The sequence below is a fragment of the Lepus europaeus genome, chromosome 17 (genome assembly GCF_033115175.1).
Source record: "Lepus europaeus isolate LE1 chromosome 17, mLepTim1.pri, whole genome shotgun sequence".
NCBI classification, from domain to species: domain Eukaryota; kingdom Metazoa; phylum Chordata; class Mammalia; order Lagomorpha; family Leporidae; genus Lepus; species Lepus europaeus.
The window spans coordinates 32,687,417-32,703,898 of NC_084843.1; the positions used below are offsets into that span (position 1 = coordinate 32,687,417).

Below are 16,482 nucleotides of genomic sequence, written 5' to 3' on the forward strand. Positions count from 1 at the left end.
CCGTGTCAGGACTTCCCCAGTGGAAGAAACTGGGAGGGGAAGGACAAAGGCCCTGCAGAAGTGTTGGAGCAAGCTCTTGCCCTGGTGCCAGTTGGCAGGAGGCTCTGCCCAGGGCCCAGCTGGCACGGGACATGGGCCAGGGTGCCAGCTGGCCTCTGCAGCCCTCTGCTGGTGCCAGATGGCAGCCAGCCCCAGAGCCTATTGATTGCTTTGGGAGAGAGCAGCAGTATTGCAAGGGGTGGCTGGGCCACTTCGCTCCCTGCCCAGTCCCTGTAAAGAATGCAAGAATTCCCTCCTTGACCCTCTCATTCCCCGTCCCGGAGCTGATGGGCCACCCCGGTGTGCTGGGAGCCGGGGCGGACCGGCTTCCTTCCAGGTATTTCTTCAAAAAGGCTGGGGATGTGCCCCATCGACTCTTTCTCTCGCTCTCTCTGCAGCCACTTTGGGATCCTGCCCGAGCCTTCCCATTCACACACTGGCCCCTTCTTGCTCTCATCCCAGCAGAGGAGGCAAAGAAGCAGAGTGCCCGCCAGGCTAGCCCAGGCCCTCTTGCTTCCACCATGCCCTCCCAGATATCTCTGAGGGGCTGGGCCTTGGTCCCTGCACACAGAAGAAGCAGGATCCAGAGTCTGGAGCAGATGTCACCACCAGGCAGCACCGAGGCATGCACACGCCAGCCTTACACAGACAGCAGGGCCCCCATCCAAGCGGGAGCAGGGTGACACAGGGCCACCATCCTGTCACCTTCGCTGGAGACAGCACAGGTGTACAAGTCTACCTTTCACCAGGGTCCTGGGTCAAACAACTCCCCTTCTGATGTGGAAGAAATCTATTCCCTTGGCTCCAGGCCTAAGGCCATTCCACTGGCCCTGCTCCCTCCACCGAGAGTCCTGTTCACCTGGGGTCCTCTCTTCCTCTTTGGTCCTACCCACAGCAAGCACGGTGTCTGACATCAGAGGCTCCCCTGCCCCTGCCTGGGCTTCTGTTATCTTTGTTCTGCCCGGCTCGTTCCTCAGCTTCCTTCTGCCCTCTCCCTCTGCCCGCCAGCCAGCTTCCGGCACCCGCGGGGCTGCTCTGCCTCCCCACCTCCACCGCTTCCTTCACTGGCCCAGCCTCGCTGCCTTTTCTGTCTCCTGTTCCTGCCGTGTCTGCTCCCCGTCCTCAGGTAGTACTCCGCTGTGCTCCTCCACTCTCACCTGACTCGGTGTGCTTCTCTCTACACCCACCATTGGGTCTCTCTGCTTACTGGGACGACCAAAGCACCTGCACTGCTGTCTACAGCAAGGGCTCTGTGTGCCGGGCACTCTGTGTGCACCATGTTCAATCCACAAGACCCTGGAAACAGCAGTTGGATTTTCACTGGAAGGCAGGTCGAGGCTCCCAGAGGCTGAATCTCCAGCGGTTCCCAGTTGGTTGGGGGAAGACCCCTTGGTGGACCCAACCTGGGTCTAACTCACTTTTAAGGCTGGAGTCTTCCCACGAGTACTAATTATCTATTCTCCTCCTTCCGTTCTTTCTAGCAAAGGTCTAAGAAGATGCATTGTATGTTGTAAGGGGACCAAATAGCTGCACAATTGTCACCATTTTAGAACACTTACTACTTCATTGATCTGAGGCCATGCGCCAATTCAACTCCCTGGCTGGGGCCTCTCTCCTAAGCCCAGGCACCCCTAAGAATCAAGTTATTGAAGCCTCTGCTGAGCCTAAGGACACATCGCTCTCACAGCTGCCCAAGTTCACTCCCCACTGTGTGAAACAAGGGGGCAGCTCCGAGGGTCCTTCCCCCGAGAGGAGCAAGCAGGCCAGCGGGCGATGTGCACAAGACAGACAGGAAGGATGGGGAGGAAGCAGTCACCTGGGCTGGAAGGCAGCAGAACAGAGACGCTGTGCTGGTTGCAGGGCTCACATTTTCTGCAGGACTAATGGCTTGGTGGTTGCAGGAAGCCAGATTTTCTACCCAAAAGTAATAAGTGTCCTAGCTCTGGGAGGATTGAAAATCCATCTCCCAGCAAAGTCCTTAAAAGGATCCTTGCCTGAGCTGGCGAAACCAACTTCTCAGGTCTTTATCGGCTCTTTGATGTCCCGGTTTCTTTTCTTTAATATGTGATACGTTCTTTCAGGATTTAGTGGGCGACGCCACACCTGCTCTGTCCTGCCTTCCAGGGCTCTGTGGACTAAAGCTCTTTATGCCCTGTCTCTGTGCCCGTTCTGCTTCCTAGACTGGACTTCTAACAAGCTGTCTCTGTGCTTGGCTGCCCTCCCACCCCCGGACTCTGCTAGCTCTGTGAGGCTGCAGCTGCAAGCCCTCTTTCATGGAGAGATGCACCCCAGCTCGGCAACAGTTCCGTTTTTCCTTTGGTTTCCAGTCCTATTCCTGGAGATGCCCAGTCCTGGGGCTTTCCTTGTCTTCAGTGGCACAGGGACTAATGTGTCCGGGAAGACACTCCAGTGGCTCACGTACTCTTCCTCTGGATGGCACTCGTGGCATCTGCTTGCCAGTGTCCAACTATCCCAAACACAGCACTAGACACTTGCTGGTGCTGAGCCTCCTAGTGGCCTCTTCCTGCAGTTTCTCCCAGGACCTTTGGCTAACCTAAGAGTGTCTTCTGTAACCTTGTGTACCTCTTAAGAGTACTCACAAAAATGCCAAATCACAGGTCTGGCTCATCTAGAAATGGGCCCTTTAGTTGATCCTTTAATTAATGTTTCTGAGAAGTCACATATTTAAGGTGGGGGTGGGGTATTGCCTAGTTACCTGGCATTAAAATTGGTGAAGTCTGGGGTGGGTGCCTGGTGCAGCGGTGATGATGTTGCTTGGGTTGCTTAGTAACATTGGAGCGCCTAGGTTCGGGTCATGGCTCTGCTCCCAATTCCAGTTTCCTGCTAATGTCTTTCTTGGAAGGCAGCACGTGATGGCTTAAGTAGTTGGGTCCCTGGAGTGAGTTCCAGGCTCTTGGTTTCAGCCTGGCCCAGCCATGGCTGTTGCATCTGGGGAGTGAATCAGTGGATGGAAGATCTCTGTCCCTTTCAAATAAATGGGTGCAAAAAAGAATTTTAAAAATGAAAACCTTGATCAAGTCTTGCGCATGGAGCCTCATGAGTGTTTTGAAGTCACACACAAGCAGTGCTGGCCGGACACCTGGGAGAAGTCCATTGTGCCGGCCTGGTCTCATCTCGGAGGAGCCCTCTGCTGGCCGACAGGTGCGCTGTCTTTATTCTTGGCATCTACCCCTTGCTGTAGCTACAGCCTGCTTCTCAGGTGTGGACTTAGGATTCCTTGGGAGGTGGCCACCAGGAGCCACCCTTATTCTCAGAGGACACTGGCTGAGGGTTCCCTGGGATGCAGAGTTTTGGGGATCAAACCAGGTGGCTTTCCTTCTGCAACAGAGGTGGATGAGTGTTCCTGGCCAGACCACGGCGGGTGCGAGCATCGCTGTGTCAACACGCTGGGGAGCTACAAGTGTGCCTGCGACCCTGGCTATGAGCTGGCCCCCGACAAGAAGACATGTGAAGGTCAGTGTGGGGCCTGCCAGCCGGAGTGAGGGGGTGGGGGAGGGTCCTTGGGGAGGTGGGGCAGGGATAGAGCAGCTGGCTGGCTGTGCAACGATGATGGACAGACGTGCACAGGATCCACCTACCTCTGGGAGGGAGAAGCACCTGCACTGCCCTCGTGAATGTGAGCGAGCTGCCACATAACCTCCACCCTAGAGAGGTGAGGCTGGGGCCATGGTTTACTTTCTTCTGTGACTATGTAAAATCCTTATGATTATTAAGGTAGGAAACAGAAGTAAAGGAAAATGATGAGCCCTTTGGTGCAACTCAACCTGCTAGCACATTTCTCTTCTACCTCTTTTCTACATGGCCGGGGTTCTCTTTGCCTTGCTGGCCTGCAAGGACCTCTGTGTCCGTGAAAGCCAGGGATGTTGAATAGCCTGGTGCTCACGTTCCTGATTCTGCTTTGGTCCAAGTCATGTGGAGCCTATGCGACTTGAAGACAGGTCAAGTCCACTGCCATCCTTTTTTTAAGTAGTCAAGACTTGTCCCCAGCTTCATCTCTGCAAATCCTTGATTGAAACAATTAGGCTAGGAAAAGAATTATTTGTATCGTTGTTAAGGAACAGAACTTTGGCTGCTGCTTGGAGAACTGAACGCACGCAATCTCGTGTCTGCTTCCCCTGTGCAGTGGCCTGTGGCGGCTTCATTACCAAGCTGAATGGAACCATCACCAGCCCCGGGTGGCCCAAGGAGTACCCCACAAACAAGAACTGTGTGTGGCAGGTGGTGGCCCCTGCTCAGTTCCGGATCTCCCTGCAGTTTGAGGTGTTTGAACTGGAAGGCAATGACGTAGGTTTCTGCGCTCTCATTGGTTGGCGGCTGTGTTGCATGGTGATGGGGGCAGAGAGCTAGAGCTTCCCACATGTTCCTAGATAGATCTCAGCAGGACAGAAGGGGGAGAGTGTTGTCTTCTGCACTCCAGCTGCAGGTCCTGCACAGAACAGTCCCTCCAGCCCTCTCGTCACGGGTGGGTCCCAGGAGAAGCAGGACTCAGGTGGGTGAGGGAGGCAGGTGCTGTGTGGTGGGAGGCGGTCAGGACAGGACTGTGCCCTGGGGTGTGAACCTGGGGCTGGTGTTCGGCTGGGAATTATGTGGGCACCATGGACAGCCTGTTCCTTTTCTTGGGCAATGGCCATGGATGACCAAGTCAGCTGAGGCCGGGTGGCACCCTGCACCTGTGGCTGGAACATGCCCTCCACCCATCCCCAGCCCCGGGCACAGAAGCCCTTCTCCATGTCTTGCCTGTCCCCCGCCCAGCTGTGGTTTTCACCCTAAGGACACTACCAGCCTGCCTAATACCTGACCAGGCCTTTTGGGTACCGACTGGAGAGCCCAATGCCAATGGCCCTGGCACCCAGGGGCTCCCGTGCCCATGAGGGGCTCACCCTAAAGGGAATATTTTCAGAAACAAACAAACCCCAGAAGATAGTGGATCACTTAGCAGTTAAGTTCTTCGTAAGAGAAGTAAGTGCCACGGCAAGCAATGTGGACTCTAGTCCTGGCTGCACCACTGCTGACTGAGCTGTGTGACTTCAGAGGAGTGTCTTTCCCTCTCTTGGCTTCAGTCTCTCTGCATGAAAATACAGTGGAGTGGCATTGTGCCTGAGGTTTACAAAATTGCCTCCACCCTCCTCCTCTTCTCTTTTTTCCCCCTACAAGTGAAACCTCAGAGGCTGCCCACTATGTAGAATCAGTGGCAGCACGGGTACAGAGTTATAAGGGTTTCCAAGCGCTGCGCTCAGCTGGAGTGTTAGGGACCCGCTGCCCCGCCTCTGGAGCTCATTCGGGTGCCCAGCACAGTAAGAGCAGGGGGAGACCCCCAGCTTTGCACCTAGCCGAGCCCCTCTGCCTCTCCCCCTCCCCCCGGGCAGGGGCCACTTCCCACCGTGCTCCCTTGCAGGTGTGTAAGTACGACTTCGTGGAGGTGCGCAGCGGTCTGGCCCCGGACGCCAGGCTGCACGGCAGGTTCTGCGGCTCTGAGATGCCCTACGCCATCACGTCCCAGAGCAACAACATGCGCGTGGAGTTCAAGTCGGACAACACGGTTTCAAAACGCGGCTTCCGGGCCCACTTCTTCTCAGGTAGGCGGGGGCGGGGGGCGCAGCCGGGACGCGGAGGGAGGGATGTCCCGCACCCGTGACTCCTCTCTGGAGAGTGCGTTCCGTTTGTCTCTCCCCAGACAAGGACGAGTGCTCCAAGGACAACGGTGGCTGTCAGCACGAGTGCGTCAACACATTCAGCAGCTACCTGTGCAGGTGCAGGAACGGCTACCGGCTCCATGACAATGGCCACGACTGCAAGGAGGGTGAGGCCGCAGCTCCCGTCCCCCGTGTGCACATGCGTGCTTGCCTGCTGAGGGGAGCAGTGGGAAGCCGCAGCCGCTGGCTGGTGGAAGCCCCCCACCTGCGCTCCTGCACTTTGGCCCCAGCGGCACGTGGGCCGCTCCTGGTTCTCCTGCCTGGATTATTATCGCCCGGCAGTGGCACCTGCAGGCTCCGGAATCACACCTTCGAGGTCTAAATCCCAGTTGTGCCACTCATTAGCTGTGTGACCCTGGCCAAGTTACTTCTCTGAGCTTCAGTTTTGTTTTGTTTTGTTTTTTGACAGGCAGAGTCAGACAGTGAGAGAGAGAGACAGAGAGAAAGGTCTTCCTTCCGTCGGTTCACCCCCCAGATGGCTGCTACGGCCAGCACGCTGTGCCGATCTGAAGCCAGGAGCCAGGTGCTTCCCCTGGTCTCCACGCGGGTGCAGGGCCCTAGCACTTGGGCCATCCTCCACTGCACTCCCGGGCCACAGCAGAGAGCTGGACTGGAAGAGGAGCAACTGGGACAGAACCAGCGCCCCAACTGGGACTAGAACCTGGGGTACCGGCACCACAGGCAGAGGATTAGCCAAGTGAGCCGCGGCGCCGGCCTGAGCTTCAGTTTTCCTACGTCTTTCCTACAGTTTTTGTGAGAATTACAAGAATGCCCAGGAAATATTTTGGATGACCTGGCACACTTTAACACTTGAATGCCACTGCTGTTAGCATCTCTGTTCGTAGTGCTGCCTCCCCAGACAGCTCTCCCAGTAGAGAACTTGGGAGACACTTTGCCTCCAGCTTCATTTGGCCTTGAATGTCCAGCCATTCTGGAGAGTGTTCTCTGCTTCCCCTGCCCAGTGAAGGGAGTCTGAGCATCCATGATAAACATGCCAGCCTCCCAGCCTTGGCCCCAGCCACAGAACCCTGCAGAGTGAGTCATGGTGGTCCAGGGAGTTGTGTAGCCAGGACCCTGGTGGTCAGTCATGGGGCTGGATTGGGAAGTGGGCAGAAGTGAACTGGGAGGGATTGTCAGGCTCCTGGGCGGTGCGCCTGGGCCAGAGGGGCGAGGACAGGAGGGACATAAACTCTGCCACTGAACAAGATCCTGTGGGGTCTCCTCGGATGGGGCAGGGGGCATGAGAGCAGGCGGGCCAGCGGCCCAGTCCCCGACCCCCTTGGCACCTCTTCTCTCACTGGCTGCAGAGTGGGTCAGCACTGAGCCGCAGAAGTCCTCTTCAGGACATCCTTGCACCTGCTGCACCCCCCACCCGCCCCAGCCAGAAGCCCCTATGTTTCCTGCCTGGAGGCCCTATGATGGCGCAGGTGGGGTTCAAGTCCTGGCTGCACCCCTTACCGGCACGGCACAGATCCTCTCTAAGCTGATTGTACTCTTTGGCCAGCGGGAAGGAGTCGTGGAGGAGATGCATACACAGTGCTTACTACACACTTAACATGGAGGCAGGCCAAAGTGCTAGGCCCTGAGCAGGCTGTGGGCCCGCTCCTTGCTCAGAGCGCCGTGACCCGGGCAGAGGGGACTGCTCTGAGTACCAGCAGACGTACATGGTGGCAGGCCCGTGGCTGAGCACTCACTGGCGCCTGGCGCTCGCCGAGCCTCGTGCACACACGGTCCCATCTCAGCCACGTGTCATCCCAGCAAAGTCGGCATCCCTTTCACAGATATAGACATATGGGCCCAGGTCCCCCAGGCTGTAGATGGTAGAACCAGGATAACTGACCGCCGAGCCCACATGCTTAGCCTAATACCAACTTTCCCACGATATGAACTGTGACGGTAAGAGAGCTGACCTGGCTCTGGAGCCGCAGCCAGGAAGGCAGTGAAGCCGGCTCAGAGCAGGCAGCACACCCCTCCCGTGGGGACACCTGACTGACTCCACCCCGAGCCAGTCCAGAGGGGAGATGGCCTTGGAACACCTTTGGTGCTGCCCACAGGTGAATGACGCCTCTGTCTCCCCCCCCTCCCCCAGCCGGCTGTGTGCACAAGATCAGCAGTGCTGAGGGGACCCTGGCGAGCCCCAACTGGCCCGACAAGTACCCCAGCCGCAGGGAGTGCACCTGGAACATCTCGTCCACCGCCGGCCACAGGGTGAAACTCGTGAGTCGTTTTTTGTGGTTGAGTAAGAACACAGATGGACCTGAGTGCTGGACGGACAGGGGTTTGAGTGTCTGCTTTGCCACCTCCCAGCTCTGACACGTGGGGAAGTTACTCAGCCTTTCCGGCCTCACAGTGCACACAGTGAAAATGATAACGAGCCCCACCGCATGGGGGCTGCCATGCAGAGGAAGGAAGGCACAAAAGTGTCACCCCTCACCGTGCGGAGATTTGGTAGTGTCCAGTTTTGAATTTTTACCAAATGATATATTCTCAAGGTAACATGAAATTCATGCAATCTGTGCAGAAGCTTGGGAAAGCAGAGTTCCCAGGTCCCCCACTCCCACTCTAGCGATTCTTGTGAAGCCTTCTAGAAGTTTCCTAGGCACACTATGTACGTGCAGGCACAGGAAAGATAAAGATCTTTTTTCTTACACTACTCACATGGAAGCTTATTATTCATATTCTACAACTTGCATTTTTTTCCCCAATTAACCATAGGAGACTAGATTCTTCATGCAAGTTCTCTCTTGAATGTTTAAAATGCAACAGTCTTCCTGGCCTTTATGTAAAGTGGCATGCTTTACATAAAGTGAAGCAGGGGGCTGCTTCAGGGGAGGAACGGGACCCCCAGGTACCCCCAGGGACTCCCAGATCCAGCAGGATGAAGCAAAGCCACCTGTCCACTGGAGAAACTGTTATGCTGCAGAGCTTTTGCGTTTTCATGAGTCGTTCTGACCGTGGAGATAGGAAGACTGGCCTGAGCGTGAGGGACCACTAATCCAGGGGGCAAGGGAAGGAACCAAGGAGAAAGTGTCGCTCAGGAGAGGATTGGCAGCGACTCAGCAGGGTGTGTGCTGGGGCAGAGGGGTGTAGCGCGTGAGTGAGGAGCAGAGACAGGAGCAGGGGCTCCCCAGGTACCCAGGGGCAAAGGTAGAGCCCTGGCCACTGGGCGCTCCCAGCGGGCACCTGTTGTGCCTGGGTTCCCCATACAGGAACTGCTTGTCCCTTGCTCTGCTCCTGAGAGCGGCCGCCCTGGGTGGGTCAGAGAATAGCCTGGAATCTGTGTGGGAGCCGGCGAGCGTTTACTGGAGAAACTAGAAGATTGCCCTCTGCTGGAAAATGTTGGCTGTAGCAGCAGAAATCCCTGATAACAGCGAGGGAATGGCGCCCCCTGGGGCTAGTGTGGTGCAACCACACACAGGAAGGTGTTCATCCCAGGTTCACAGACGAGTGTGTGTGTGTGTGTGTGTGTTTTGGGGGGGTGGAGATTGTTGGATCCCATCCACTGGTTCACTTCCCAAATGCCCCCAGGGTGGGTTCTAGGCTAGACCCAAACCAGGAGCCAGTAACTTAATCCAGGTCTTCCACATGGATGCATGGGTGGCAAGAACTGTCACTTGAGCCATCACCTGCTGCCTCCCAGGGTCTGCATTAGCAGGAGTCTGGAGTCAGGAGCTGGAAGTGGGTGTTGGACCCAGGCAGCCTAATGTGGGAGGGAGGTGTCTTAACTGGCATCTTACCTGCTAGGCTAAACACCTGTCCAGACATGTTAGGGTTTTTCTTTTTTCTTTCTTTCTTTCTTTTTTTTAAAGACTTATTCATTTATTTGAGAGACAGAGTTAGAGATGGGGAGATAAAGAGAGAAAGGTCTTCCATCCAATGGTTCACTCCCCAGATGGCACAATGGATGAGCTGAGCTGATCTGAAGCCAGGAGCCAGGAGCTTCTTCCAGGTCTCCTACCTGGGTGCCAGGCCCAAGCACGTGGGCCATCTTCTACTGCTGTCCTAGGCCATAGCAGAGAATTGTATTGGAAAAGGGGCAGCCAGGACATGAACCAGTGCCCATATGGGATGCTGGCCACAGGTGGAGGCTTAGTCTACTACACCACAGTGCCAGCCCCCAACATGTTAATCTTTTAAAAGACGTTTCCTTGGGCTGTTGCTGTGGCACAGCAGAGTAAGCTGCTGCTGTAATGCCAGCATCCCATGGGAGACCCACAAGATGCTCCTGGCTCCTGGCTTCAGCCTGGCCCGGTCCCAGGTGCTATGATTATTGTGGAGTGAACCATCTGATAGAAGATCTTTCTCCCTTTCTCTGTCTCTCTCTGTTTCTCTCTCTAACTCTGCCTTTCAAATAAATAGTTTTTAAAAAACGTTTCTTTGGAAAGTGGGTAGTGGATATATTGACTGTTTGCTACTGTAGGATGCAAGTTGAATGTTTCTCAGAAAGCTGGTGTTTGTGGGTGACAGCGGGGGTGTGCCATGCACCCCTGGGGTGCTGCCCACTGCCCTGGCCTGATCTCCCTCCCAGTGCATGACCCCTGTCCTGAGTCCGTTCTCTCTCCCACCACCCTCTGGTCCTGAAACTCCCTTTTCCCTAAGCTGGGAGAGCTTTATCCACTTCCACTGTCACCCCCCTGGACGCCTGCCCTGCTCATGACCTGTCCCCCTCTCCAACTCCATCTCATCGCAGCCACTCCCCAGCCCTCTTCGTTTGGATTGACTGCCCAAAGATATCCTGTCTGTGTCGTTTGCCCCAAGTCATTCCCTGCCACTGTCCTTTGTCGCCCTGTCCCGTCTCCTCGATGCCATGGCCCCTAGTCCCCTGTCCACCCAGCAGCACCCGAGAAGCCTGCCCTGACGGCTGAGAAGCCAGCTGGAAGGGTGGGGCTCCCGCGGCCAGCTCTGGCGGAGCCCGAGTAACCTGATGATGATGGGAACTGTGGGCTGGAGGAGGCTGGCTGGGCGTCTAGGTCAGCTTCGTCCGTCACCAGCCGCGTGAGCGTGGGCAAGCCACTGTTCTCCAGGACTCCCCCCGTGCACAGCAGGGAATGCTCTGCCAGAGTGAAGTGGGAAAATGCCTGTGAATGAGTGGCATGGGCACACTGAGTCAGCCACTGTGAGGATGCCAGCAGGGAGCCGCGTGCGCGCCACCAGCCTCATCGATGTCCTCTGTGCTCCAAGGTCACGTAGTAGAGCCAGAGCCCCTGGGTCAAGGCCCCGCTGCTCTAGCAGCGAGTGACCTGGGGAAGCCAGGTCTCCCCGCCTGTGGGGTGCTGTTAGTCACAGCGCAGGGTTGTGAGGGTCCCCTGAGGGATTCAGTCTGGGCAGCGAGCACTCGGACGTTGCTGGCTCCTCTGGTGTCACGTGGGGAAGCCGCGCTCGAGGGTGCACTGAGACGGATCCGGAGAGCCTGGCCCTGCCGCTGACACTCCCAGAGCCCCGCGTCTGCCCTGCAGGCGGTCACATGCACTCCCCGCAGATGTCCCCAAGGGTCAGCCCAGCTGCCCGCCCCCCAGCCCCCGCCTGACTTCCTGCTCTTGCTTCCCCAGACGTTTAATGAGTTTGAGATCGAGCAGCACCAGGAGTGCGCCTACGACCACCTGGACGTGTACGACGGCCCCGACAGCCTGGCCCCGCTCCTCGGCCGCTTCTGTGGCAGCAAGCGGCCCGCGCCGGTGCTGGCCTCTGGCAGCAGCCTGTTCCTCGGCTTCTACTCGGACGCCTCGGTGCAGAGGACAGGCTTCCAGGCGGTGCACAGCACAGGTACGGGCCGGGGGTCTGGGGCCGGACCCAGCCCGAGGCGAGGCCTCCTCCACGAGACGGGGGGGCGGAGAGCCAGGTCTGCCTCTGGCCGTGACCGGGAGGGTGTGGCAGAGCCCCCTGATCAGGGAAGGGGAACATCAGCCCAGGGAGAGGGGAGCTTGTTCTCTTTCAGTGTCCTTCACTGAGGAGATTCCAGGGGCCGTTTCCTTTCTCCTCCCTCCCTTTCAAACATCATTTGTAATCTTGCCGGTCTGGGGGAGCTGGGAGCTGGGTGGGACTTGTTTCCCCCACTCAGAATGTCAGCCCTTCTGGTGGCTCCTTTGGAAAAAGATGCTTGGGATTTGCAGGGTGTGCTTTGTTAAACAGTAGAAAGTGAGAAAACTGACTCTTGGGACCAGCGCCGTGGCACAGTAGGTTAATCCTACGCTTATGGTACCAGCATCTTCTATAGCGCCAGTTTAAGTCCCAGTTGCTCCTCTTGCAATCCAGCTCTCTGCTGTGGCCTGGGAAAGCAGTAGAAGGTGGCCCAAGTCCTTGGGCCCCTGCACCTGCATGGGAGACCCAGAGGAGGCTCCTGGCTTCTGATCAGCACAGCTCCGGCTGTTGCAGCCATTTGGAGAGTGAACCAGCAGATGGAAGATCTCTGTCTCTCCCTCTCACTGTCTGTAACTTTACCTGTCAAATAAATAAATAAAATCTTTTAAAAAAGAAAGAAAAATGACTCTGCTCTGAGTCGTGGAAATGGCATCCCTTGGGCCCAGAAGCCATGAATGCAACTCTGACACTGATCCTGGCCTCGGGTTGGGGCCTTTGGCAGAGCTGGCAGCTGCCTGAGACCCTTAGCTTCTGCAGTGCCCAGTCTGACATCACAACTGTGGGACCCTGTGAGCCTTCCAGTGGCCCCCTGCCCCCAAGTGTTCATTGAGTTATTTAGATTTGTAAAAAAAAATTATTTATTTGAAAGGCAGAGTGACAGAAAGAGAGGGAGAGATAGAGAGAAAAAAAATCTTCTACCTGCTGGTTCACTCTCCAAATGGCCTCAGTGGCCAGAATTGGGCTTAGCTGGAGCCAGGGACTTCATCCAGGTCTCCCACATAGGTGGCAGGGGCCCAGCACTTGGGCCATCTCCCACTCCTTTCTCAGGTGCATTAATAGGGAGCTGGATTGGAGCAGCTGGGACTCAAACTGGCACTCTGATATGAGATGCTGGCACTCTAGACAATGGCTTAGCCCACTGTGCCACAACGCTGACCCCTTATTTAATTTGAAAGGCAGAGAGACAGCTGTCCCATCTGCCGGCTTACTCCTCAAGTGCCCCCCAAGAGCTGGGGCCGGGCCGGGACAAAGCCAGGGGCTAGAAATTCCACTGGGGCTCTCCACGTGGGTGGCAGGACCTCCATACTCACCCATCACTACTGCCTCCCAGGAAGCTCTGTTAACAGGCAAGTATTAACAGGAAGCTGGCTGGGAAGTGGGGCTGGGACTCGAAACCAGACACTCTGAATGGGATGCAGGCATTGTATCCACTGTACCAGGTGCCTACCCCTCCAGGGATTTTTTTTTTTTTTCAGTGCCAGAAAATATGGCTTGGGTCACACAAAAGATCACCCAGCATCCTTAGAGAGTCTAGCTTGTCCCTACTTAGCAGAAAATGCTTCCCAGCTTACGGGATCTTCTCGCGCCCTCAAGGAAAGGTAGCTCCTCACAGAGAAGCTGAAAAGCCATTGACCGGAGGTTTCACCCTCTCGTCCGTGAGGACAGAGGCCAGGAAGGGGGCCGCCCGAGGAGGGTTAGGGTCCTGGCAGACAAAGTGGGGCATGCTCAGAGGCGTCATTTGAGGAGACTTAATAAAGGCACAGTCACAAAGGGGTGTGGGGCTCCACAGGGGACAGTGCGGCTGCCGGGGCTGGGAACCCAAGGCCATCACCGCTCCAGGTGGGAGGGCAAGAGGAGGGAGTGGCAGCTGGAGACAGCCGGGGAGCAGAGTGCAGTGGCTTCAAACCTGGAAGAACAGGCGGTGCAGGAGTGGGGGCCTAAATGCCCTGCCCCGGCTCTGGCCTGCTGGTGCATGGCCACCCGGAAGACAGCCATGTGGCCTGGAGGTGAGGCCCCCGGGGCTGGGTGGAAGCTGTCCTGCCCACTCAGTTCATTTCACAGCTGTCTCCCTCTTGGGCTTTCCCTGAGACCGCTCATCCCTGGAAGAAATTCTGAGCCCAAGCAAACATGAGACTAAGGGTGGGAGGCAGGGAAGGACCCGGGCTAGGCTGGGCCTGAGTGTTGGGAACCGGATGGCAGCACAGAATCTACAGCAGGGGGCGCCCGCGGTGCAGGGCTTCGCTGCCACGGTTTCCAATGCTTCCCAAGCCAGATCTGTGCTGCTTACTCGTTTTATTGTATGTGGACCCCAGCAGCCTAGACAGGGGGGCTGCTGGATCCAGGCCAACCATCCTAATAAAGAGCTCAGAGGCCCAGGCTAAGGAGCACTGCCCAAAGTCTGAAGCACGGCTCTGCGGCGATACCCACTGGGCGTTCAAAGATGGCCCACGGTCCACAGTCAGTACTCTGAAATGCAAGAGCGAGCCCAGTCCACCGGAGTTCTGGAGTGCGTTTGTCGCCCTCTTTTGGCAGAAGCTGCACATTGCAGCAAGCCTGATGGGCTGGTGTGCTTGCCTGCTGGGAGTGCTGCATAAGAGCTATGTTCAGTGGCGTGCTCAAGAACTGTAGGCCTTGGGCACCCAGCCTGGGACCTCAGGGGCGCTGGTCTCAGAGCCGTGGGCCTCTGCTTACCCCCTCTGTAAAATGGGATGGTGAGATGGCCTCTGTAGGAAGCTGGGGGTGGGGGGGAAGCAGATGGGGCTGGCACCTGGGTCCGGGCGCCCAGGAAGCACCTCGGTTCTCTCTCCGCTCCAGAGTGCGGGGGCAGGCTGCAGGCCGACGTGCAGACCAAAGAGCTCTATTCCCATGCCCAGTTTGGGGACAGCAACTACCCGAGCCAGGCCCGCTGTGACTGGGTGATCGTGGCTGAGGACGGCTACGGCGTGGAGCTCGTCTTCCGTGCCTTTGAAGTGGAGGAGGAGGCCGACTGTGGCTACGACTACATGGAGGCCTATGATGGCTACGACAGCTCAGCGCCGCGGCTCGGCCGCTTCTGTGGCTCCGGGGTGAGTCCCAGCACGTGCAGAGCCCAGCCCGGGGACCCCAAGTGCACGTAGCCGCCAGTGCCAGCTGGCAGCTGGGCACGGTTCTACAGGAACCCAAGTGGGATGGAGGCAGTGGGAGAGGTCTGAATCACTCTCTCACTCTGTGCTGGGCCTAGAACCATCTGTGGAGAGGTGCAGCCCGGAATGACATGGAGCAGAATTTGCAATGCTGTGGGTGGAGAAGGAATGGGTTTGGGCACTGGACAAAATCTCAGGTGCCAGGGGCACCCGCTGACAGCAGCGGCCGTCCTGCAGCCCTGTGGGGCCCTGGTCCATCCTCACAGGCAGCCAGCTGACTCCAGTGCCTCTGGTCCCCCTGTCTCCTTCCCTCAGCCTCCAGAAGACATCTACTCTGCCGGGGACTCCCTGATGATCCGATTCCATACCGACGACACCATCAGTAAGAAAGGCTTCCACGCCCGGTACACCAGCACCAAGTTCCAGGATGCCCTGCACATGAGGAAGTGATGCCCAAGCAACTGAGCTGTTTTTTGTTTGTTTGTTTTTGTTTTTTGTTTTTTACAAAACTAGCACCTTGAGAAATCACCCCTAAAAACATATACGATATTTTTTCTTAAAGACTCAAAATCCAGTCTCGGAGGTGTAGATTTGGATGGAAAAACGTACCTTTGGCCAACAAGGAGGAGACAATGAGTTCCTTTGATTCCATTTCTGATTATAGCAGTTGTGGCCCTTTAAGATGTTGGTTGAAGGTTCGAAGTCACTGACCAGCCAGGTTATTCTTGTTCCTCGTCCCCTGTGTGTCTGGGGCCCAGGCCACAGGCGCTGGACCATCCTCGGCTGTCGGCATAACGCTCTGGATGCTCGGCCTGTCTTCCACCTGCTCAGGGCAGTGAGGACAAAAGCTGACGGCGGCTGCCTGCCTGCCCTTGGCTATGGCTGCAACCTTTAGCCTTCCATGTGCTGAGGATGTGCCAGCCAGGAACCGTGAGCCTGTGGACGGCAGGACTGCACGGCCGCAGCACCCCGACCATTGGGAGGGTCACTGCCACGACGTCAGGCGCCCTCAAGCCTTTTCTCCATGCCCTTCTCATGGCCTCCCTCGGGCCCTGCCCCATCCCTAACTGCATTTGGGAAGAAGGCACCGGCTGTGAATACCAGCAGGACGTTGGCTGGTGAGAGCCAGCGTCCCCAGCCGGCCCATGAGAAACATTCTGGTCCATCCTGACGTTTCTGGCCTCACTGGCTTGGCTCACCGAGAAGATTCCGCCTGTGCTTGGGATTCCATGGGCTTCCAAGAAGGAAGTCGGTGGGAACCCGACTCCCTGACTGCCGGTTCCAACTGCGCATACAAGACATGCAAAGGCATCACAGGAGAGACCCGATCCAGTCCCTTGTCAGGGGAACACTGTGGAAAACTGGTTGGTGATGTCACGTGAGGACGCATCACCATCCAGGGGAAACACGTGGACCTGCGACCAGCCTCCTATGACCTGTCAGGTGAAAGACTGTGGCGGGAGCTTTGCTCGGAGGGGCCAGCATTGAATCACCCGCTTGCAATCAGAATTCCCCACACTTGGCACTTGTTCTCGGGAAGTGTAGAGGATGATGTTTACATACTTTTAGCACCTCAACGTATAATTTGAACATTGGAGTAGTTTTGAATGGCATTTCGTTAAGGCATCTATGGGCATTATGAGCTAAAAGCTGTGGTATGTTAGCTTTAAAAGAGTATTTATGTTGGAATAACTTTAAAATAATGTTTACATAACCGGGAGTCCTGTTTGGTCGGTGTTGAACACAGG

General features: G+C 56.6%; 1 protein-coding gene across 1 annotated transcript in view; it reads left to right on the plus strand.

The window, feature by feature from the left end:
* Positions 1–15,184, plus strand: part of TLL2 (tolloid like 2) — a 137,701-nt gene extending 122,517 nt beyond the window's left edge. Inside the window, exons 15-22 of the mRNA XM_062214274.1 lie at positions 3,388–3,513; positions 4,184–4,344; positions 5,456–5,636; positions 5,735–5,860; positions 7,843–7,970; positions 11,303–11,516; positions 14,427–14,677; positions 15,050–15,184. Coding sequence (XP_062070258.1) covers positions 3,388–3,513; positions 4,184–4,344; positions 5,456–5,636; positions 5,735–5,860; positions 7,843–7,970; positions 11,303–11,516; positions 14,427–14,677; positions 15,050–15,184 — 1,322 coding nt within the window. The remainder of the gene's footprint in view (positions 1–3,387; positions 3,514–4,183; positions 4,345–5,455; positions 5,637–5,734; positions 5,861–7,842; positions 7,971–11,302; positions 11,517–14,426; positions 14,678–15,049) is intronic.
* Positions 15,185–16,482: the final 1,298 nt, after the last annotated feature.